The sequence below is a fragment of the Acomys minous genome, assembly GCF_964271855.1.
Source record: "Acomys minous genome assembly, chromosome: 1".
Classification (NCBI taxonomy): Eukaryota; Metazoa; Chordata; class Mammalia; order Rodentia; family Muridae; genus Acomys; species Acomys minous.
The window spans coordinates 129,848,216-129,873,051 of NC_140483.1; the positions used below are offsets into that span (position 1 = coordinate 129,848,216).

General features: G+C 38.2%; 1 protein-coding gene across 3 annotated transcripts; it reads left to right on the top strand.

Annotated features, from left to right (window-relative positions):
• The first annotated feature begins 756 nt into the window (after positions 1-756).
• PNISR (PNN interacting serine and arginine rich protein) lies at positions 757-24,786 on the top strand. 3 transcript variants are annotated; one of them, XM_084796509.1, is made up of 12 exons: positions 759-905; positions 6,533-6,631; positions 9,227-9,415; positions 10,975-11,198; positions 12,746-12,917; positions 13,819-14,009; positions 15,968-16,105; positions 19,025-19,124; positions 19,852-19,905; positions 20,990-21,160; positions 23,123-24,209; positions 24,448-24,786. In XM_084796509.1, the coding sequence occupies exons 2-12, from the start codon at positions 6,544-6,546 to the stop codon at positions 24,476-24,478; spliced, it is 2,445 nt and encodes an 814-aa protein (XP_084652635.1). In that variant the 5' UTR covers positions 759-905; positions 6,533-6,543; the 3' UTR covers positions 24,479-24,786. The 3 variants fall into 3 exon arrangements, with proteins under 3 accessions (XP_084652637.1, XP_084652635.1, XP_084652636.1); XM_084796510.1 differs by lacking the exon at positions 19,852-19,905; XM_084796511.1 differs by lacking the exons at positions 10,975-11,198; positions 12,746-12,917; positions 13,819-14,009; ... (4 more) ...; positions 23,123-24,209; positions 24,448-24,786 and adding an exon at positions 9,645-10,968 and having other exon boundaries at positions 757-905.
• Positions 24,787-24,836: the final 50 nt, after the last annotated feature.

A 24,836-nucleotide genomic window follows, 5' to 3' on the forward strand; every position in this document is an offset into this window, starting at 1 on the left:
TTAGTCACCCTGAAATTTCTAGAAAGGCATTTCCCAAACTTTCTATTAAAATGTAAGCATTCTTGTTTCTCTTGTAACAAAACTCCTAGGCTGGAAGAGTGACATTTAGATATATGTACGCTTTTTATAATAAAACACCTTTTACCTCCTCCCGGGAGGCCATCTTTGGTTGAGGTAAAGAAGGACCAGTAAAAACTGTTTCCAAGTTACTTTTCTTAAGAGTAGCAGAAGTGAAGTTGAATTTAGTAGATGTTCCCACGAGGGGGCGCGATACCAGGAGATTAACAAAGAGACCTAGGCAAACAGTCGGCTTCAGACTCTGAGACTCCAGCCCTGATGCCAGCTCGTCTGAAGAGGGCCTGGCACAACGAGTTCGAAATTGGCTGGATTTGACCTGGGAGCCTCTCCGTAGTCTGGAAGTGGAGAAGCGATTCAGCATTTTTCTCAAAGCAGAAACGTTCCTAAAGAGAGAACGCGAGTTTTTGTTTTGTTTTGTTTTTTGTTTTTACCCCCCTTGGGGGTCTCCTTACTAAAGTTAAGAACTTCAAAGTGTCCATTATACCGGAACATTAGGCTCGTCTTTGTGCTGGCTGTACGGCTAAAAATGTGTCGGTCGAGTAAAACGCAGGCTTAACAACAGACAAGAACGTCCAACTGCAGTACCCGCGGTGAGTTTGCCCCAAACAAAAATGGCGCGGACGCATCAAGCCGGGAAGATCACATGCTCACAAGCCTGGCTGAGAGTTACTATGACTTCAGGCGAAAAGCGGATGTTATTATAATTCACTTCCGGGTGACGACCATCGGGCGCCATCTTGTCTTGTTCATGAAGAAGTAGAAGCATCGAAAGGGTTGGAGAGTATTACAGGAACGGTGGCGACAGCGGTATTCCGGAATCGGAGCGGGTAAGCGACGAGCAGTTTATACAGGGGGACTTGCCGGAGTCCTAAAATACTCTGAATGTGCACGGCGAAGGCAGCATGACTTAACCAGGCTGCGTATGCTGCTTGGCGCGACCGCCGGAACCTCATTCTCGAAAAGCACCGGCGTCCGCCAGAGCTAGTGAATGAGAGCGCTGCTCTCGCCGAGAAGGAAGTGGTTTTGGTTGAGCAGAGTGTTCACCACCCATTCTTCGAACTAAGAGTTTTCTTTGAGAAGGCAGGGGACTAATTGTTGGGCGCCTGACCGGCCGTTAAGCACTGCGCGTGCGCAGTGGAAACCCTTTAGGGGCAGGGCGTACAGAGGGGCGGAGGAGGCGGGGGCCGGGACCTGGAACTTATACCCTGCCACTCGCACTACGCAGGCGCAGCCGAAAGCGGCTGCGTCCTATTAAAGTATGGTTTTTGTTGCTTAAGTTTGCTTTTGCGTTTTTCCTAGTGATGCATATTGTGTGTTAAGAAGCATCACAAAGGAAACAAGAAATATTCGATATTTCTGTTGTTAAGTTCTTTTGTGGATAATACCTGTCACCTAAAAAAAAAAAAAAAAAAAAAAAAAAGGACACCGAGGAAATTTTTACAATGCTTCATTAAATTAAGCAGTCTTTAATACTTCATTAACCTTTTTCCCTCTTGACCCTAAATAGGACAAAATTTTAAAATTTGTTGTACAGCAAGGCAAAACCAAACCAGAGCACTAAAAATGTCATTTGTGTGTGTTTCCTTTTCATCAAGGGAGATGTAGTAAATGAGTTCTAGGATATTCTTGAGAGGCACTATTTAAAACATACGTAAACTTTATACCGTAGAACTTTTTTTTTTTTCATGATGATGGATTGAGACAGAGTCTCACTATATATGGTCCTGCCTGGCCTGGAACCCACAGAGATCTGCATGCTGCATGCCTTTGCTCTTAAATGCTGGAGTTAAAGGTATTCGCCACCCACTAAGCTTTAGAACTTAAGTGTAGAAAAATTGAACAGATAGTGTATAACTACCGCCCACCTATTTTCCTCAGTAGCATACACTTGTATGACATTTTTGTTACAATTCACAGAAAAACGTTGCTACATTATTAACTGATGGCTTGCTCCTATTTCCTTAGGGTTTTGTTTATTTGTTTTGTTTTTTGTTTTTGTTTTTTAATCTCTTTTACAACATTGAAAAAAAAGATTCTATTTTTCTGTATATGCGTGGGGAGGGTTATCTGTGGAGGCTTGAAGAAAGTGTCGGGTCCCCTGAAATCAGATTTACAAATAGTTTGAGCCACCCTGTGGGTGCTGGAAACTGAACCCAGGTCCTCTGCAAGAGCAGCCAGTGCCGAGCCATCTCTCTAGCCACTGTACTTTTTTTTTTTTAAAGCAAGATTATTATGTTATACCTATATGTCAGTATTATATTTTGTTGCTCAAATGCTTCCACTTTTGACCATGGCTAAATCTTTCAGGTGTGGACTGATCTCCACCAGTTTTTTTGTTTGATTGCATAATGGTTTGTTTTGTTTTGTCTACTCCGGTGCTGAGGCTGGCCTCGAACACTCAGCAATCCTCCTACCTTAGCTTCTCAAATACAGAAATTACAGACATGCGCTACGACAGGAGTTTGTTTTATTTTAGTTTTGGGGCGAGGACAGGGTCTTAATTATATATAGCCCAGGCTAGCTACCAACTCAGCATCTTCTTGCCTTTGTTTCGGCACCTCTTTAGTGCTGGCTTCCACATCTGGCACTGTAATCTGTGTGCTTTGGTGTGCTTTGAATCTGTCTGCAAGGAGTCATAATATTACCTCTGCTTTAGAGGTTTTGTATTTGGTAAGTTCTTTTGTATAAAGATCTTATACTGAACATGAAGATTGTGGGCTTCTGAGTCTTTTTTGTTCGTTTTGTTTTTCGAGACAGGGTTTCTCTCTGTAGCCTTGGCTGTTCTGGACTTGCTTTATAGTCCATCCAGGCTGGCTTGGAACTCACAGAGATCCACCTGGCTCTGCCTCCCTGAGTGCTAGGATTACAGGTATGGAGCCACTGTGCCCAGCCAAGCTTCTGAATCTTTGTCATCAAATTAGTCTTGGTCTTTTCTTAAATAATTGATAAAGCTCTTTATTAAGTATTGTGCTAACTTAAAACATAAAAAATATGTATTACGTTCATGATTAATTATTTTTTCTAATCAAGTTTTTGCCTAAATTCTGTTACCTTTGCATATCTGTTTCTTTTTTATAGACTTCTTTTGATTGTTTTTTGAGGCAGATTTTTCTCCTGGTAGCCCTGGCTGTCCTAGAACTCTTTCTGTAGAACATGGTGGGCTCAACCTCACAGATCTGCCTCCCAAATACTGGCATTAAATTTGTGTACCACCACTGCCTGGCTTCTTTTTATAGACACTTAACAAAAGTCAAAGTTTAGTTTTCATGATCAGCTAGTTATTTCTTTTGGATTAGATTTTGAAATGTACTCTAACTTCTGTAAGAAAATGAACAAAGGTTACGTGGTTTGTCTTTTTTGTCCAGGTGACTTGTATGATTTTTACTTCTTACAAGTCATGGATTGTGCTTGTCACTTCCCTTGATTCCTTTTATCTTTTATATTTCTAAAAGTACACACACTATAAAATAATCCAAATAATAAAAAAGGTAGAAAGTGGAAGTTCCCTGATAAACTTTTGTCTGCTTTCCTGAACTGAAGGAGTTTTGTAATTTAAAAATCTTAGATGCATGCTGTACTGTGAAAAAAGAAGAAGCTTTGAGTAGGGTTTTTTATTTTGTACTGTAATATTTTTAACTGTGTTTGTGTATCAGTACATGTCAGTGTATAAAGCCGTACTTAACTCGTTTTAGTTGCTCAGTAAGATCCATTTAATTAATTTAATTAACATTTACTTTTAGTTAAATTTCACTAAAAGTACACATGCACTATTAGAAAATTTGTTAAGCAACTAGGTAGACCAAGGAGTATGTTTATAATTTCAGTAAGACATATAATTTAGTAGTGCTATATTGCCTTTCAAAAAGATCCAGATATTTGGTAGCTTGGCTTTACCTCATCACCAGCTAATCAAGATTCTTCTGATTTAGTTGAAGCACTTTAGTGACTCCTGATACCTTGACTTTTATTGTCATCTTTGTTCCCCCACCTCATATTTTACATCTGATTTTCTCAATCTAAATGTAGCAAACACCATTCCTGAATAGTAGTTCCTGTGGAGACTTGGAGAGCAAAGTTTTGGAAACGGGGTGTGTGTGTGTGTGTGTGTGTGTGTGTGTGTGTGTGTGTGTGTGTTGCTTGCTTTCCAGAGTTCCTTCCACCATGTGGGTACCTGGGATCCAGCTCAGGGTCAGGCCTGGAAATAGGTCTCTTTACCCACAGAGCCATCTGGGTGGGCTCTGTTACTGGTTCTGTTTCTAAAGATTTATTTTTGCTTAATTTCTTGTAGATTTTTTTTTATGTGTCTGGGTGTTTTGCCTGTATGTACATTTGGGTATCTTGAGTGTGCCTGGTCCCCATAGAGGTCAGAAGAGGCTCCAGATCCCCTGGGACTGGAATTAGGGATGGTTGTGATCTACTGTGTGGTGCATGGAATCAGACCCGAGTTTTCTGCAAGAGCAACATGTGCTTTCAACTGCGGAGCCATCTCTCCTGCCCCTAAAGATTTCATTATGTGTTAGGTGTGGGTCTGTGAGGATGTGTGTTTACATATGTGCACATGGATACAGCTGTGCTTGGAGGCCAGTGGTGTCCAACCTTCTGGAGCTAGAGTAAGAGGTGATTGTGAGCCCACCCCATGTGGATGCTGGAACCAAATATGATGCTCTGCCAAATCAGTATGCATTCTTTTTTTTTTTTTCCCTTGAGACAGGGTTTCTCATGTAGCCTTGACTGTCCTGGAACTCATGCTGTAGACCAGTCTGGTCTCGAACTCACAAAGATCTGCCCGCCTCTGCCTCCCAAGTGCTGGAACTAAAGGCATGCGTCATCGCCTGGCTCCGTATACACTCTTAACTGCTGAACTATTTCTAGCCCTTGTTAATAGGGTTTTGTTTTTTGTCTTTTGGGGAGGGGTGAATGGAGTGGAGTGGGATGCAAGGGCATGGTTTGTGATAGGGTATCACGGTGTGGCTTTGGCTGGCCTGGGACTCACAGAAATCCTTTTCCCTCCTGAATGCTGGATTAAAGGTGTGTTCACCATACTAATCTGCTTTTGGGTTCCTGAATAGCATTATTCATTGTTAAATAAAGTAGTATATTAGATATATATTAGGCTTGCTTTTTCTAAGAAGTTTTTAAACTTGTTTACAGAAAAGTGAGTGGTGGAAGACCACCATCCTTTTATCCATAACTTAGCTATAACAGTTAACAGAGGGCCGCCCCGTCCTCCCTCCCCATGCTGGTTAAATCTTAAGAAACAGGCATTAGAAGCTGTCTCACTGTGCAGCTTTGTCTGGTTACTATTTCTAAAATTAAGTTTATGTCATTCCTTGACATGTATTTGTATTGGAAGCTCAGTTGTACATTTAAATATTTGTGGTGCTTTAGGGAATTATATCTTATCTTGTAAATCAGACGATGTGGGTGACATCGGCTGCCTTTGAATTTCTCATTTCTCACAACTTTCCTTCTAAACTTTTCTTATGTGTTTGTTTTTGTTATTACAAGAACAAGTTTTTCTTATCTGCTACTGCTGTTTGTTTCTCTATAATTTTTTGTTTGTTTTTGCTTTTGCAGGGGTTCTCTGCAGCTCTGTCTGTTCTAGACCAAGCTGTGAGTTCAAACTCACAGAGGTCTATCTGCCTTTGCCTCCTAAGCACTGGGATTAAAGGCGCGTGACACCACATCCGGCTGATATTTATTACTCTTAAGGGGGTTTGGTTGAGGTTTATATGAATCGCTGTTTTTGTTTTTGTTTTTTTAAAGATTTATTTATTTATTATGTATACAGTGTTCTGCCCACATGTGTCCTGCCTGCTGGAAGAGGGCACCAGATCTCATTATAGATGGTTGTGAGCCACCATGTGATTGCTGGGCCTTGAACTCAGGACCGCTGGAAGAGCAGTCAGTGCTCTTAACCTCTGATCCATCTCTCCAGCCCCGAATCAATTTTTGTAATCTTTAAAATAATTGAATCTCTAGAGATATTGGGAAAATTATGTATACATATTATATAATTATAGGTATGCCTTCTTTGGGCATAGCTGATTAGAACTGTATTTTTCACCAAACTCTGACACCAGCATTAACTTAAACTTTTTTTTTTTTAATTTTTAAAGATTTTAGTAAGTATACACTATTCTGCATGTGTACCTGCACACCAGAAGAGGGCACCAGATCTCATTATAGATGTTTATGAGCTATTGTGTGATTGCTGGGAATTTTACTCAGGACCTCTGGGAGAGCAACCAGTGGTTTTTTTTTTTTTCAACCAGTGCTCTTATCCTCTGAGCCAATACTCCAGCTTCTAACTTAATTAAACTTTTCAATTCTTGCTTTTCAATAGAATTACAGAGCTTTCATTATGTAAAATACATCATCATGCAATTTATGGTACAAATTTTGAAAATGTAAAAAGTACCAACGTGAACTGTCTTTTACTTGTTATAAATAGGAAGTTAAAGGATGTGGGATCAAGGAGGACAACCTTGGCAGCAATGGCCCTTGAACCAGCAACAATGGATGCAGTCTTTTCAGCACCAGCAAGATCCAAGTAAGGAAAATACTGAATTTGGAAGGGAGTGGTGATGGTGGGTCGCCCGGAGGTGGGTAGGATATAGCTGATAACATTCAAGTTGGCTTCTTAAATTTCATATCTTAAAGCTGACACTGGCTTAAGTTTTATAAAGAAAAAGAATAAAGTTTGCTTAAATATTACATATTTCTATTGTAGATTATATTTATTGCAGTTTGTGCAATATCACTTTTTTATTGTGTTGTGTCTGTGTGTGTCTGTGTGTGTGCAGCATATGGAGTGGGTGGGGATGTATGTTTGTGTGTGGAGAAGAGGTCAGGATCAGATGTCTTCCCCAGTCACCCTCCACTTTATTATTTGAGGTACAGTCTCTCACTGCATCTGGAGCTCACTGATTGAGTGAGACTGGCTGGCTGGCCACTGAGCTCTAGGAATCCACTGTGTCCAACTTCACAGTGCTGGGGTTATAAACTGCGTTTATATGTGGGTTCTGGGCAATCCAGACTTAGGTTCCCATTCTTACCATCCCAAGGTCTGATTGAGCCATCTTCTTAGACCCGTTTAAGATTTCTTTTTACTGAGAGACCATCTCAAGATTGTTGAGGTAATTAAATTTGGATTGGGCATGGTGCTGCTAGCCTTTAATCATAGCACGTGGGAGGGAGAGGCAGGCAGATTTCTGAGTTTGAGACCAGCCTGATCTACATAGTTCCAGAATAGCCTGAGCTACATAATGAGGCCGTGTCTAACTACCCTGACCCCACAAATAGTATAGAGATTGAAAAAAAAAAGGATCAGGAGCCTCATTTAGCACTTAGTTATGGGCAATTTTCTCGTATCCATGTGATTATTTACATTGCTCCTTCCTTAGGGAGATGATTATTTTTTAAAAGATTTATTTATTTATCATATATACAGTACTCTGCCTGCATGTAACATCAGCACACCAGAAGAGGTCACCAGATCTCATTATAGATGGTAATGAGCCACCATGTGCTTACTGGGAATTGAACTCAGGACTTTTGGAAGGGCAGCCAGTGCTCTTAACCTCTGAGCCATCTCTCCAGCTCAGGAATTTTGTTTTGTTGTTTGTTTGGTTGGTTGGTTTGGTTTTTCGAGACATGGTTTCTCTGTGTAACAGCCCTGGCTGTCCCGGACTCCCTTTGTAGACCAGGCTGGCCTTGAACTCACAGAGATCTGACTGTCTCTGCCTTCTGAATGCTGGGATTAAAGGCGTGCACCACCATTCCCTAGGATTTTGTTCTAATGTAACCCAACTATGGTAGCAACAGCAAGACTTCTGGGTAATTGATTATTTATACCTGACCAGGCTTAAAACAGCATAATCTTGTATACATAACATGTCACTTGTCCAGGTATTTTCGTAGTAATGGTGCTAGGTTTGCTAGATCACAGTTACAGATTAGGGAAGTTTAAATATATTTAACCTAGTTGTAATTCCATCCATCTAGTTACGTCAGTTTTCTGTTTCATTAAAATGTATGAGAATGTTTATTGAAACCTGACTGAACTAGTTTGCTATTAGTAATGTGAGGTCTTAGAATTTTAATACAGATTTTGGAGAGGAAAGCCCTAAAAGATAGTAGGAACAGTAAATTTTGAAGTTGTTGAAGACGAGGGATTTTTGTCTATAGCAGTGAGCATAAAAGGACAACTGTGAGAAGGAACAGGGATAGAAAGCGACATTAATCTATCATGTGTAGGCCCAAAGGCAGCCTGGAAAGAATTGAACATCCTGAAGGAAGAAATGACTGTGTTTGATTATTTCTAAGCTGGCGTTAAGAGGTGTATGTGTCTTTTTAAATACTCTGTAAACTAAGGTAGAGGATAATAAATTCTTTGTAAGATAATAGTAGAATATGTTAGAGTGGGTTATTTTGTTTTGTTTTGTACTTTGCTCTCTATGTAGACCTGGCTGTCTTAAAGCTCCCTGTATAAGCCAGGATGGCCGTGAACTCACAGAGATCCTCCTACCTGTGCCTCCAGAGTTCTGGGATTAACGGTGTGCACCACTATGCTGGGCTAAGAGTGTTTTTATAGAGTCCTTTTCTGAAACACATATTTTGGTCTGCATATGGATTATTTTCTAAGCATTCTTGTAGACATAATTTTGTATAATAGTTACATACCTGTAATAAGGAATGATTGAAAAGGGGAAGGAGGAAGGACAGAGATGAGAAAAAGAAAGGAAGGTGCCAGGAGATGGTTCAGAAGTTAAAACTCTTGCCATGCAAGCAAAAGAATTGGAACCCATGTAAAATGCTGAGTGTGTAATGATCCATCTGTAATTCCAGCCTTGGAAGACAAACTAAGCAAACTGGCCGTGGAGACTGGCCTTATCTGGGATGGATTGAGAAACCCTTCCTCCAAGAACAGTGTGGATGGGATGAAGGAAGAGATGAACATTAGGCTTCCAAATGCACATACACTCATACACATGTAGACATAGATATATATATGTATAACACATACATAGAGGAGGAGGAGAAGAAGATGACAAATAACGGAATGAGTGGGGTGCTTATTTTACATAGAAGTGGTATTTCTTCAGCTCCTGTTTTCTGAATGCTAAATTCTGCTACTTTACTTTAGGCCAGATTGACTGGGCTGCTTTGGCCCAAGCTTGGATTGCACAAAGAGAAGCTTCAGGACAGCAAAGCATCGTGGAACAACCACCAGGAATGATGCCAAATGGACAGGATATGTCTACAATGGAGTCTGGTCCAAATAATCATGGGAATTTTCAAGGGGATTCAAATTTTAACAGAATGTGGCAACCAGGTTTGTTATTTATGTTTCCCAAATTTAGGATGTCTTAAAATGAAATTAGTAGTACAGTGTTTAACTTGTTTACCTTTATGCCTTCTTGAAATTAATGCTCCTTAAAAAATAGGCAGCCTTTATTTGATTTGATCTTGACATTTTTGTGGTTAAATTATTTTGTACACAGTCTGCTAGCGCTGTGGCACTCAGTTTGATTTTTTTTTTTTTCTTGGTTCTTCATTCCTAGGCTGACAGGGGCTGGGAACACTCTGGAAACCTCACTTGGCATCTAGGGAAAAGAGAGCACTCTTTGTCTCTCTGTTGCAACCTCTGGCCATTTCAGAAGCAGCACTGGCAGAGTAAAGCATGCCTAGCCTCTAACTAAAGAAAAGCTGTGCCACTGTATGACAAACGAGCCTGTCAGATATGCTCTGCACCTATCACCCACCCCCTTTTCTCCTCCCCTCTTCCCCTTTTTTCAGATAGTGGTGATTTTCCTAAGTTCTTGGATATTATATTTTATTTATTTTTTGAACTACACAGTATGATTTAGATGATTTAGATTCTTTAATGCTACTTCAATTTTCCCTGATTGTATTAATAATATTTTTAATAATCATATCACTATAGAGATTTCACATTTGGATACATTGCTGAGGAAGTCATAGCCTCCGTTTGCTATTTATTATTTCTATTATTATTGGTGAGAATAGAAAACATATGATATATTTTTACTATTACTTTTTTAAAAAATGACAGATATTCTCATCTTTGGTATATGAGTGGGTTTTTTTGTCTTTTAGGAGTCCAAATTTCCCCAAATTTGAAAGTATTTTAGTTTTTAAGTTGAAGTTTACTAATCCTGGTATCATTGGTTCACCTCTCACTCCTGCAACCCTTAGTTTATTTCTCCTTTCTACCCTTAGTTTCACCTTTTTGATTTTCTTTGTGACACTAAGGAACTTACTAACCTTTGTGTGCCTCAGTTTCCCCTTGTGAAATTGACAGATAATAATACCAGATTTGTCCCTACCTCACAGGGTTGTTGTGAGGATAAATGTGTTCATGGAAAAAGAAATAATATAAAATTAAGGTATTAATTTTATGTTGTTGCTATTGAACAGTCACAGAGTGGTTCATCCAAGAGTTGCTTTGGAATTTGTTAAATTTGCTAACACTTTATGGAGCTGAGTGGTTGCTCATGCCTGTAATCCCAGTGTTGGGGAGGCAGAGGCAGAAGGGGCTCCTGTTGGAGGTCAATCTTGGCTATATAGAAAGTTCTAGCTTAGCTTGGTCTACATAGCAAGATTCTTGTATCAAAATATCAAACAAAATAATAACTGTGGGCATTTTGAGAGTGTGAGTTAGAACAGAGTTAACTTATTTGAATTACATATGGGATAGTTTTTAATTCATTGCTTATTTTTAAGATAATACAAAAGAAATTTCACCAAAATGCCATAATTGCTTTTTAGAATCTGTGTCTTTACTTTCTCTAGCTGTCTTGAGATCTTAAAAACAGTGTTGACTTTGTTATAACCCCCTGTTGAATGTCTTTATGCCTATATCCTGAATAGAATGGGGAATGCATCAGCAGCCCCCACACCCCCCTCCAGATCAGCCATGGATGCCACCAACACCAGGCCCAATGGACATTGTTCCTCCTTCTGAAGACAGCAACAGTCAGGACAGTGGGGAATTTGCCCCTGACAACAGGCATATGTTTAATCAGAACAATCACAACTTTGGTGGACCACCCGATAATTTTGCAGTGGGGCCCGTGAACCAGTTTGACTATCAGGTGAAAGATACTTTGTTACTTTACTATCATAGATGTGCATGTAACCGGTTCTTTGTAAATGTCTCATCAAGAATTCCTAAGATGTGTGTCATTTTCAGGGTTGTACAGATAAGCACATACAGTCTCAGAAAATTTTGCAACATTTCTTAAAATCATTAGGTGCTTAGTTGATTAGAAAAATGGTACAAAGAAGCCTTAGGAAAAAAATTGGATAAAGTAAAAAATGTATAAGTGCAAATGTATAGTTAGTTATATGGTGTCTTGTTTTCCAGGTCACCATGATAAATTTAGTTTTTAAATGAAATATAGAATATATACAGTAGTTGAATACATTATATGTCAATAATAGATTATGAACAAGATCAAAATAAATAATAATATATGTAGATTATCTTCTTAGCAACCATACCTTCAATATAGAATTATTACTGTGGGTTTTGTTTGTTTTGTTTCATTCTTATACAACATATTAATGGAATTTATGGCTTCCTTTGTGACATTCACCTGATTCCTAGGGACATAGAACTCTATGGAATATAATGTTATTGTGTAGGCTTTATGTCTTAAATTGCTTTGCTAGGGTCTACCCTTAAGTGGTACTGGATGTCATTGAGAAAAAAAACTGATTGCAGTGGCTACTTTATGTAATAAACTCATAATTTAATCCCTAGAAACTGCATATTTAAAAACTATTTTTAAGGTGAATTTGATAAGCTCACCTTGAAATGCTATTCTTCCCGTTAATGCCTGATTAGCTTGTGTTGGGTACTCACACTTGAAATTTACATGAATCAGTTTTTGTTCTGTCCTGAAGGGATGAGTGACAAGGAGTCCCCCTTCTTACCCTCATTTGGCTTGCTGAACCCCTATGAACAAGGGAAAGAGCCTGTTGGCAGTGTTCTCCTAAAAAGCTTTAAAAGTAGCAGATTTTCAAAACAAAAATGTACTATAGTAGTTAACTCAGTATCATTTTCAGCTTGTAAATAAGTAAGTCTTGCACCACATTAGAAATAACCTGAATTCTCTAGCAATGGGAAGTTGAAACTGATGACAACATTAAAATTGTTCTGTAGTTTTTAGTTAAATAAAAAATAGCTACATGTGGTGATGTATCCTGTCATTCCCAGTACCTGTGAGGCTTGAGTTTCAGATCAGCTTAGTCTGGGCCACAAAGTGAGAGCTTTTCTTAGAATGAGAAAGAAAAGAATTTTTGGTATCTTGGTGATGTTAGGGTTTATGAATGAATTTAGAATGAAAAGGTTTGCATACATATATAGCTGTGTATGTACCTTCCTATAGTTCTTAAGTAATTTATCATCTGGGTTATAAAAGCCTATGTGTATTTGTATAGGCAGAGAATCTTTATCTTTCCTAAGAAAAGTAAGCCTGGGTTCTTGGGGCTACAGAAATACTGTTGGATGTTAGAACCATGGAAATCTTGGATTTGCTGCACACGTGGATTTCTACTGTCCCAGTTCATAACACGCGTGTGTCCCAGAAGGTATATGTACTAAATTGAAGAAAATTAAAATGCAATACTCTTTCAGCATGGGGCTGCTTTTGGTCCACCGCAAGGTGGATTTCATCCTCCTTATTGGCAACCAGGACCACCAGGACCTCCAGCACCTGCCCAGAACCGAAGAGAGCGGCCAGCATCATTCAGGGACCGACAGCGTTCACCTATCGCACTTCCTGTGAAGCAGGAGCCTCCACAAATTGGTAGCTATTAAATCTGTTCTACAGACCACCTTAACATGATGGCTTCATCACTCTTAAAAAACATTTTGTTTTTCTAAGTTGTTATAGCACCTCTTTGATGTAGTAGAAATAATGGTATTTTAACACCCTATCATTTTATAGTCATAAATATTAACCAAAAAAGAGCTACTGACCTAAAATGTAAAAGGTATTGAGTATGTTTCTCAGATTATTTGCCTTGCACAGTAGTTTGTGGTAAAATGTAGATACTTGCTGACTATAGCATATTCAGTGTTCATTGCCTTGAATCTCCTTCTAGTCTTAGTTATGAGATACATGGCTGCCAGATTAGTTCCTTCAATTATTTGTTTCCCATGAGTACTTTTAACAAAACAAAACAAATCTACTTTTAAATAATATTAAAGCTGGTAATGACATGCTATATATGCATTCCACATTATATCTGGAAACTTTCAAATCATGTATCATTTGATGGACCAGGAAATAGACCTTTTAATGCCTTAGGAAAATTCTAACTTACTGCTTTTTACATTTAACTGAATGAATTCTTAGTATGAAAACAGACTGTGTCTTTGATTCTGCTGTTTTTCTTATTTTAGGAAGCAGAGAAACAGCTTAGTATAAGACTTCGGGTCTGCATTAGTCTATATCAGGATGTTTTTGCTTTTTAAACCTAAGCTAGCATATCACTTTATTTCATTGAGCTTCAGTTTCCTCACCTACAAAGGGGTTAAATACAGCAGTGACCTTGGGCTTTTGTCTGTATTAAATGAGGAGACAGTCTAATGCACTCCCATGCCCTGGCAGACTGTAAGCATTGTGCTCCCAGGGGCATTTATAGAAACGCAAAAACATGATTTACTTAATTGAGTTGTGGTATTTTCCCCCTTGTGTCAAACAGATGCAGTAAAACGCAGGACTCTTCCAGCCTGGATTCGTGAGGGCCTTGAGAAAATGGAACGGGAAAAACAGAAGAAATTAGAGAAAGAAAGAATGGAACAGCAGCGTTCACAGTTGTCAAAAAAAGAAAAAAAAGCCACAGAAGATGCTGAAGGAGGAGATGGTCCTCGCTTACCCCAGAGAAGTAAATTTGTAAGTAGAACCTGACATGAGACTGATAATTTTGTTTGTGTTCAGAGTGGCCTGAGCCTACAGAAAAATATCACAGTCTTGGTTTAAGTATGTTATGGCTGAGGCCTGTTGGTTTGTGTTTGTTTCCCTCAGATAGGATATAGTTATTTGGCCCAGTGTGGCTTAAAACACTTCCTCAGGCTCGTGTTGAACCTATGCCTAGTGGGGTTTCTGTTTTTATGAGGGTAGGTGAAATAAAAAGGGGGAAGGATGGCAGTAAGTCTAAAAAAAGCCTATTCTGCAAAGCTGTTGCACGTAATTCTGGTTAGTTTTTATGTTAATGTACATACGCAGCTGTAGTTTTTCATTATGATACAGCCAACTCCCTAAGAGTGGATCATAGAAAAACAAAACAATGCTAAAAAGCGTAGAAAATGGGCCTGCCTTTCCACAGATATTTAATGTATAGGCTTAACTGAGGCTTTAGTAGTTTTCATTCTTGTTGATATGAACTTTGAAAGTTTTAGCTTTAAATCTTTTAAATATTAAATATTTATTTATTTATTATCAATGTGGCACGTGTGGTTTAGGAATTTTTCTGTTCTGTACTGTTTTTAAATCTCAGCTTTTGTTCAGAGATTGTTTTTCCTCTCTTCTTTAGTATATTGGGCTTGTATTGCATATATTTGTCCTCTGGTTTTACTATTCTATCCAAAAGATTATTTAGATAGTCATCTGTTTTTTAACTTGGTACAGTACAGTTGCTAAGAGTGACCATATAATACTTTGTTGACCAAAAAAGGATCTAGGGTTTCTTAATACTGAAATCATACAAAGACAGTGTCGTAGTCTGAAGTAGACCTAATTTCTTAATCTGTCTGCTCATTGTGTAGTCAGAAAGAAGTAATTTAGGGAGGCCTGAGGGATGGGTTAGTGGTTAAGAGCTCTGGTTCTCTTCCAAGAAACCTAAGTTGGATTCCCAGCACCCACATGGCAGCTCAACCATCTGTAACTCCAGCCCGAAGAGATCCAATGTCTTTTTCTGGCTTGTGGAGGCATAAGATACACAAGACATAATATCCATACACATAAAATAAAAATGAAGGTTAAATTTTTTTTTTAATAATTAAAAAAAGCAGAGAAAGAAAATTTAGTTTTGGGCACAGCAAGCTGAGATTTTAGATCTAGCCAGGGATTTATTATTATTAAATTATGTTAAATAGATTATCAGGATTATCAGTTAAATATATAATGCTGTAAGAAAAAATCTGGTCCATTTATCCAAAGTTCTACTAGCCATTTGTTTAAAAAAGGTATTCATTGAATTGTCTCTGCATGTGATGATTTCCTTGTAATTTACAAAATGGGAGCCAGGCATAGTGGTGCACACCTTTAATCCCAGTACTCAGGAGGCAGAGGCAGGCAGATCTGAGTTTGAGGTCAGCCTGGTCTACAAAGAGAGTTCTAGGACAATCACAGAGAAACCCTGTCTAGAATAACCAAAACAAACAAAATCACCAATATAGGTTAAAATTCATAATGGAGAAAAAAATTGAATTGAAAAAGTAACATACAGCTCTTTGTAATCTTAGGTTTCTCTCCAGGTTACACTTTCAGTTACTAAGTGAAATAGTACAAATTCAGAACTGAGTGTGGTGGCATATGCTATACTCTCAGTATTTCCAGGGGATGCGGCTGGGTCCTAAGTCTGGAACTGATATCTCAATGTGGGAGGGGAAAAAAAAATGGAAAAAGATTGTCTGAAATATATATATATATCACAGCAACAACACAAATATTAATGTAATTTAAAGAGGCTGAAGGTATAAGTGAGCAGTAGACTACATGCTTAGCATCTTTGAAGCAAACACCAAAGAAGAGGGGGAAAACCTGTAATTTAGAAAGCAGATGCTCTTGCATGTTTGTTTCCTCAACTTATATTGTAATTGTAAATCTGTGCTCCCATACTGTTCTCATAGGATAGTGATGAAGAAGATGAAGATGCTGAGAACATTGAGGCTGTGAGCAGTGGGAAAGTCACTAGAAGTCCATCTCCAGCTCCCCAAGAAGAGCACAGTGAACCAGAGATGACTGACGAAGAGAAGGAGTATCAAATGGTAAGGCATTTTGTTTCCGACCATGCATAAGGATTTGTCTACAGTTGTTTTGAACTGTTGAGTGCTATTTAAACAGAATTCTGAAGCAATTATGAAATCTTTATTCAGGTATATATGTACTAGGTAGAGCATGTGTAAAGAGTGCAAATATTATTTTGTTGTACCTCTCCCACACTCTTAAAAACCTATGTAATATATAACGTACAGAACACCAGTCTGTAGTTAGTATTTGTTTCTTTGAGACAGAGTTTCTCTGTGTACCCTTGGCTGTCTTGAACTCTATGTAGACCAGACTGGCCTCAAACTCAGAGATCTTCCTGCCTCTGCCTCCTTGAGTGCTGGGCTTAAAGGCATGCATTACCACTGCCCAACCCAATCTTTAAAAAATTTTTCTTTTAGAAATCACATACTTTTCCTCTTCCCTTCCTCCCTCCCACGCATACTTTCTTTGCTTCCAGATTCATGGCCTCTTTTTGGTTTGTTTGTTTGTTTGTTTTTTACTATTTTTATAGTTAGAGTTCAACTTTATTATTACTACCAATGTTTATTTATAAAATATAAATCTCCTCAAAAAGATACATTCCTTCATTTTATCAATTGTAGAAAGCCTTTACTAACCGGAATTATCATGGGCGAGGGCAGGATGATTGTAGGAGCCAGAGGAACAGGAGCTTTGCTGTGAGATTGTATCGTGTAGAAATGTCAGACATGGCTGCCTAGACCAGACCTGAACAGGGACAAATAGACGTGAAACATGGAGGTGGGAAAGCTCCCGGAGCTTCAACCTTAGACAAAGGACTGTGTGCAGCTAAAACATGCTGAAAGCAGGAGAAATGATCTCCCCAGGAAAAATCCCTCAGTTGGTTATCTAATAGCAAGTCTATTTTTTAGTACCAGTAATATAAGTAAATAATACTTAAATGGCTGGCAAGGTGGCTCAGGGGATAAAAACACAGGCATGTAAGCCTGCCAGCCTAAGTTCAGTCCTTTGGTGGAAGAAGAAAACTATTTCCAAAACTTGTCCTCTGACCTCTGCACATGAGCCTTCACCCACATACACACAATAATAAAATAAAGAAATTTTAAAATGTTTTAGTATATATGAAGCTTGAGAACATTTAATTTTTTCTACAGTTTTTGTTTTTTTTTTAATAAAAATGTTAAGAATGAATACACAGTCTAGGAGGCAGTAGGAAATTGTCCTGGTTTCTTTTTTATTGCTATCCTGAGATACCATGATCAAGGTAACTTAGAGAAGAAAGGGTTTGGGGGGGAACTTACAGTTTCAGAGGATTAGAGTCCATTATGGTGGGAAACATAGTGACAGGCAGGTGTGTGCTGGAGCAGTAGCTGAGCTCTTAAAACTTGATCCATAAGCACAGGGCAGAAATAGTTAGCTGGGAATAGCTAAGAAGCACCCAATCCGTGACCTCTAATACTTCCAAACAATTCCACCAAATGGGGACCAAGTATTCTAATATAGGTGCCAATGGGAACAGTCTCATTCAAACCACCACAGGGATTGAGCAGAGTTAAGCTTGCTTCTTTCTTTCTTTCTTTCTTTCTTTCTTTCTTTCTTGTTTTTTTGTGAGAATTCCTAAAGCCTTTCTTGTTGATGAAGTAGATTGTCACTTGGTTAGATTGAAATTTTCCCATATTCTCTGGAACATGGCAATTCAGTCTGCTCTCATTTCTATAAATAAGTGATCGTGGGCACAGAAAGTCTGAGGGACTAAGAGTCTGCATTTGAATAGTTGTTGGTAGTCAAGCCACAGCTACAGTCCATCTCTTACTCAAATAAACAGTGCTTTCTATTTTATATGTGTTGATACATTGTTGTATCTGGCAAATAGAGTACCACTGCCATTTCCTTCTGTTTTGTTCTCTCTTGCCCCCCCCCCAACAATTTTAACTTTGAAACTGATTTAAGAAACTTGTATTGTAATACTTACCAATAGTGTTAAGTGAAAGGCTGCTCTTTTCAACTTCAAACTCCTTTGGACAGTTATGTCTGTGTGTGTGCATGTGTGTGGGAATGGTATGTGTGTTGCAGGTTCCCATGCATGTAGGTGTGAAAGCCAAAGGGTTATATCAGGCATCTTTAATACCCTCTGTCTTATTATTAATTATTTTTGAGGCAGGGTTTCTTACTGAACCTGGCGCCACTTGGTTAGACTTGTTGGCCAGTGAGTTCCCAGGACCCTCCTTCCTGTCTGTACCTCCTAGAGCCCGTGTTACAGGTGCACACCACCATGCCTGGCTTTTTAGATGGATGCTGGGGATCCAACTCAAGCCCCATGCTTCCACAGTACGGCCTCTACCCACGTAGCCATCTTCCCAGCCATGGGCATTTTCCCTAATACAAGCTTTTACTTTTGTCTCTAGCTAAAGAATTCAGGGTCTCTACAGATAAGTTTATAGCTTGTCTTCTTTTAGAAATAAATAGGTCTTGCTGTGTGACTCATATGGCTTTATAGTTCACAATCCTTTCGTTTGCGCTTCTGTATTGCTGAGGTAACAGGTGCTTTCCAGTACACCAAGTACAAGTAGATAGTTATTCTTTGATACCTATGAACTTAAAGGGTTTTTTTTTCAAGTTTTAAGGTTTTTAAAATGTTTTTCAAGATACTCTGTTCTTTGGTTTTGTTTGTTTTTATTGGAGACAAGGTCTCTCAGTGTTAGCCTTGGCTGTCCTGGACTCGCTTTGTAGACCAGGCTAGCCTCAACCCACAGCGATCCACCTGCCTCTGCCTCCCGAGTGCTGGGCTTAAACGTGTGCGCCACCGTGCCTGGCCAGATACTCTGTTCTTAATGACAGACTTGATCTTAAAATATCTTAACTAAAAAGGCTTTGCATTTTAATTCTTTTAAAAATAATCAGACGTATTAATTTGGAAACTATAAAATATTCTTCTTTAGATGTTGCTGACAAAAATGCTTCTAACTGAAATTCTTCTGGATGTCACAGATGAAGAAATTTATTATGTAGCCAAAGATGCACATCGGAAAGCAACGAAAGGTACATTGTGGGTGCTCTAGGTTTTGTTTTTGTAGGGGAATTTTTATTTCCATGGTTATTTTGGACTTTTTTGTTGTCCTCTGGATTTCTATCAAATACTTAAATATTCTCTCCTTGCATGTGTTAACTCTTTGGGAAAGATTCAGTTTGTAGATACCATGTTGGAACCCTAGGACTACTTTGTTTTATCTGATCTACCTAAGCACAGATAGCATTCATCCTGTAGTCCTCTAAAACACAGTGTGGAAAATTCCTCATTTTCAAGATATTTCACCTGAGGCTTTTTTGTTTGTTTGTTTGTTTGTTTAAATAGATATCATGGTATTGATATATGACTTCTATAAATTTTAAATGAATTCTGAATTACAAACCTTTAGAGTTTTCAGTTTTGTGAGTTATAATTCTTATGAAACAGTGACAACCACCTTCCCGTATGCTTTAAAAACATACAGAAAATAAAAATTATGTGCCATATTTCAGAGAAAGAAATACAGATATACTTATCAACCTTTTTCCTCATCATAAACCAATTTCAGCTCACATCAGAATTGTAATTTCAAAGCCAGACGTGCTACTGGTTTTAAAATGAATGTTATGTTTTTAATGTTTCTTCTCTCCCCAAAAAGCAGCAATAGTAGTAGATTTAACAATACCGTAGACTCTCATGACTATGAAATCGTGGCTATTTGTGTTAACATGTTGTTCCTGTTGTTGATGTGATACAAAGCTCCTGCAAAACAGCTGGCACAGTCCAGTGCACTGGCCTCCCTCACTGGCCTCGGTAAGTGTCCCTGTGTGTGTGAGAGGGCTAACGGGAGACTCACTGATCTTGTCTTTCTACTTGTTCTGTTGGGAAATGCACTGTTTCTACTTTATGAAGCTTAGGTGTCAGGCTTATTTCAGTCTCTAAAAGCTTTATCTAATTTCTTTGACTAAAGCATTCACAGTAGGATGATAATAAATGTGATAATGTAGTTCATTTGGGTGAGTTGAAGATTTCCTCATAATTGCTCCAGTGTGTATGTAATATATAATGTGTAGTTATGTGTCTTATATATTATATACACATAGTTTGTACTTCATAGATAATGGTTTAGCCATGGTAGTTTCTAAACTCCCTTTTCAAATTACAGCATACATACTTACACTTAGGAGTTCACCTAGACAGTAATGAATTTAATGATTTACATGAATTGTGTTGGAGCAAATCAAGTTTCAACTTAGAGGAAATGAGTTTAACTTACAGTAGTAGTGTTGTGTTCATATTTTGCTATTTGCATGGTATTAAGGTTAAAGGTTGACTTTGCCTTTTCTACATCTTCACTTCATGTTAATTTATGTGAGGAACAAGAGAAATGGATAGAATGAAATGCCCATATAGTATTGATATTATACTTTTGAGATCGCTTCTGGGTGGGGAGTAATTCACATCATTTTTATTCCACTGAGAATTATTATATTATTCTAATTTATAATGTAGGGAACTTTGAACAATAATTAACTTTAGAAATATTTTCAGCATCATCGTTAATTTTATTATAGTAGTTGGATTGGCTTGACTTTAGTAAGACTTCATTATTGCCATGTTAAATGCTTTTGTTAGTTGATGTGGACAATAAAAGCCATTATTATGACTCCTTGGTGTTGAGAAATATGTGAAGTGTAGTCCAAAGAATAAGATTTTTAATTTCATCATTGTCTGAGGATTCTGAAAACTTTGAATTTATGTTTCTCCCCACCCTGAATAAGCATATTCTTCCTGGAAAAGGCAATGAAAAACAAAATAAAATTTCTTCTCAACCTTAAAGAGTTTTTAGTGGCTACTGTCATGTTTTCCTATGATAGACTGAGTTTTATGCACACAGGTGGACTGGGTGGTTATGGATCAGGAGACAGTGAAGATGAGAGGAGTGACAGAGGTTCTGAGTCATCTGATACTGACGATGAAGAATTACGGCACCGAATCCGGCAAAAACAGGAAGCTTTTTGGAGAAAAGAAAAAGAACAACAGCTATTACAGGATAAACAGATGGAAGGTAATCTTAGATTCGTGTAGCTTTTATCTAGTTTTATGTGTGCTTTTGTATGTGGATTATGCACATTAGTTTTTTTTACCCCAGCTCACCAATAATACATTAAGGAAAGAAATAAAAGCACTTCCTCTTGTAGTTATTTAACCACGAGTGAGTTCAGATTTGAATTTTCTGCTTCATGTCCAGTATGTCTTCTGTTTGTGTGTTGTGTGAGCCTGAGTCTGTACCTGCCTTTGTAACTTTGTCTGTCCTTGTATGTCTGATGAGCTGTGTGTCTGTCTGTTCCTAACAAAGGGCTTTGCTCTGTATTGAACAGCACAGAAAGCTTCACATGGAAAACTTAACAGAAATCTTTAACAGTTTTACAAGGGATTAAGTCACTCACTGGTCCCAACTGGCCCAGATAACAAACATCATTCTTTTTCAATCAGTGTTCATAGATGGTTGCTTCCAGCATTTATGGCAATTTAAGGAAGTTGCTTTCAACCTCTGTATTTGCTGCTTTCAGCCAATGATACACGTGCATAGTTTGGGTCAAGGGAATAGAAGAGTGATAATTTAAGATTACAACTTTGCATTAGCTTAAAGTTGGTTTCATGAGAAATCCAAGGCCAGAAAAATCAATTGTTACATTTTTCTTTTAAAAGTAGTTAAACAAATAAGCTGAGTACACAGCAGGATAACAGTCTTATGTCCCACGTGACTTTAAGGTATATTAACTTTGGCTGTGAGGTCCAGCAAAAGTTGCAGTCTCTTAGAATGTGAGAGATGGTTTAATAATATCATCATATTTTTAGTTTTAATCCAAAGTAGAAATATTGTAGGGTGGAATTGGCTTAATTGTAAGTAAGTGGGATAGCTGAGTTACAGTCACATTGTAGTTTTAGTTTTAGTTTGTTGTAAGAGCCATTTGTCCCTATGAACATAAACCAGCTACCTAGATATTTTTATTTTGTGTTAAAATTACTGCAGTACAGGGGCTAGAGAGAGATGGTTCAGAGGTTAAGAGCACTGACTATTCTTCCAGAGGTTCTGAGTTCAATTCCCAGCAACCACATGGTGGCTCACAACCATCTATAATGTGGTCTCGTGCCTTCTTCTGGTGTGCAGGCATACATGCAGGCAGAGCATTGTATACATAATAAATAAATAAATCTGAAAAAAAATTATTGCATGGGAAATAGGCTTTTGTAATGAAGGAATTTATGATTACTAAGAAAATAGCTAGATATTTAGGGAAAGTAGAAGATGAGAAACATTGTTAAGAAGTGTTTGTGTGGTAATACTAGGAATAATGAAAGTATGAGGATTTAGATTTTGAAAAATATTTGGACAGCTCTTAGGAAACAACTGGCTTTATTAAAAGTTTTCTAAGAATCAGTGCTTATCTTTTGTTTTGTGTTTTGTGTTGTTGGGTTTTGGGGTTTTGTGTTTTGGTCTTTTGAGTAGTCCTCACTGACCTGGAGCTCCTTCTGCCACTGCCTCCAAAGTGCTGGGGTAAAGGCCTGCACCACCATACCCGACCACTGCTTATCTCTTACTTACTAGTACTGGGCAAAAGAGAAGTCTTTTCTTGTACTCCTGCATTTTGGTATTTTCACTGTACTGTTCAAAATGGTAGCTAGCTAACTATGTGTGGCTGTTGAGTACTTGAAATGTGGCTAGCCCTCAACTAAAGTGTTGACATGGGTAGACAATGCTAGGCTTTGAAGATTTTCTGTGAAAAAAAGTTTCAGTTCTTTTTGGTTCAGTGTTTGAAATATTAATGCTTTTGATATATTAGGTCAGTGAAACGTGGGGATTAACTAGTTTTACCTTTTTAATATAGCTGTTACAAGTGTTTAATTACTTAGGTTTTCACCTTAATTATATTAAAGATGAAACTGTTGTTATCATTTGATGATATGAAAGCTTCTCATTTCTTATGTAACTTTTCTGTGTTTTTTTTGTCTTTTTCTATTTCAGAAGAAAAGCAACAAACAGAAAGGGTTACAAAAGAGATGAATGAATTTATTCACAGAGAGCAAAATAGTTTATCACTTCTAGAAGCAAATGAAGCAGACGGTGATGTGGTTAATGAAAAGAAAAGAACTCCAAATGAAGCTCCATCAGTTTTAGAGCCCAAAAGAGAGCATAAAGGGAAAGAGAAGGAGCGGAGGAGTAGGTCAGGGAGCAGCAGTAGCGGCAGCTCCAGTAGCAACAGCAGGACTAGCAGCAGTAGCAGCTCCGTCTCCAGTTCTTCATACAGCTCCAGCTCAGGCAGCAGCTGCACGTCCTCTCGCTCCTCTTCTCCTAAAAGGAAAAAGAGACATAGTAGGAGCAGGTCTCCTGCAGTGAAAGCTAGACGGAGCAGGAGCAGGAGCTACTCTCGCAGAATTAAAATAGACAGCAGCAGGACTAGGGTGAAGCTGAGAGACAGGAGGAGATCTAATAGAAGTAGCATGGAAAGAGAAAGACGACGGAACCGGAGCCCTTCCCGAGACAGACGTAGAAGCAGAAGTCGCTCAAGGGATAGACGAGCCAATCGTTCCAGTCGCAGTAGGAGTCGAGATAGGCGTAAAATTGAGGATCCACGTGGAAATCTTAGTGGGAGCAGTCATAAGCATAAAGGTGAGGCTAAAGAACAAGACAGAAAAAAGGAGAGGAGTCGAAGTGTAGATAAAGACAGGAGAAAGAAAGATAAAGAAAGGGACCGTGAGCAGGACAAAAGAAAAGAGAAACAGAAAAGGGAAGAAAAAGATTTTAAATTCAGTAGTCAGGATGATCGGTTAAAAAGGAAGCGAGAAAGTGAAAGAACATTCTGTAGGAGCGGTTCTATATCTGTTAAAGTCATAAGGCACGACTCTAGACAGGACAGTAAGAAAAGCGCTCCCAGAGACAGTAAAAAGCATTCAGGTTCTGATTCTAGTGGAAGGAGCAGTTCTGAATCCCCTGGAAGTAGCAAAGAAAAGAAGGCTAAGAAGCCTAAACATAGTCGGTCGCGCTCCATGGAGAAATCTCAAAGGTCTGGTAAGAAGGCAAGCCGCAAACACAAGTCTAAGTCCCGATCAAGGTAGTATACTTTTTAAAGTATTTTGTCTGATTTGTTGTTTTTTTTAAAGTTTTTGAATTTATTCAAAAGTTGAAAGTGTCCTTTCTCTCTCTCTCTTTTATAAACTCAGTTTGGAATTTGTTAAATATTTTAAAATAATGTTAGAAATCCTGTATAAAAGTATTTGTTTATATTGCAGATTTTTAAGTTTAAATACATTTTTATTTTTAAATTTTGTCTTTCCCCTTTTTTTTTCCAGATCAACAACCCCTCCCCGTCGTAAGCGCTGAGGAATGATGTGGCAAGAATGCCATGATGCTGTTTTTAAAAATTCCATGAGTTTTAAGGGCTTGTCTCATTATAGAGGCACATTGTGGCTGTGTAGGTGAACCAGATTTTTTTTTTTTAATTGTGTAAATAGGTGTCTTTTTCCAAATGCTGCTCCAAGTTACTTAATAGGATTTCTTTGTATTACATTTTTTCAAAAAATAGTACTTAATAAGACTATAAATATGCCATTCTCTTTCAGCTGTAATGTTCTTAAAATTCCTGAATGTACTGTGATGTCAATAAAGCTCTTTAGTTCATTTTTGTTAAACTCTTGCACCTTAATTTTATGATTTCAATCTAAGGAACATACTTTTATAA

Bases quoted from the DNA above. Each gene is read 5' to 3' on its own strand.
- PNISR (XM_084796509.1), top strand. From the start codon at position 6,544: ATGTGGGATCAAGGAGGACAACCTTGGCAGCAATGGCCCTTGAACCAG. The intron at 14,010-15,967 runs GTAAGTAGAACC...CTGTTCTCATAG, and splicing joins TACCCCAGAGAAGTAAATTT to GATAGTGATGAAGAAGATGA. The intron at 19,125-19,851 runs GTACATTGTGGG...TGTGATACAAAG, and splicing joins ACATCGGAAAGCAACGAAAG to CTCCTGCAAAACAGCTGGCA.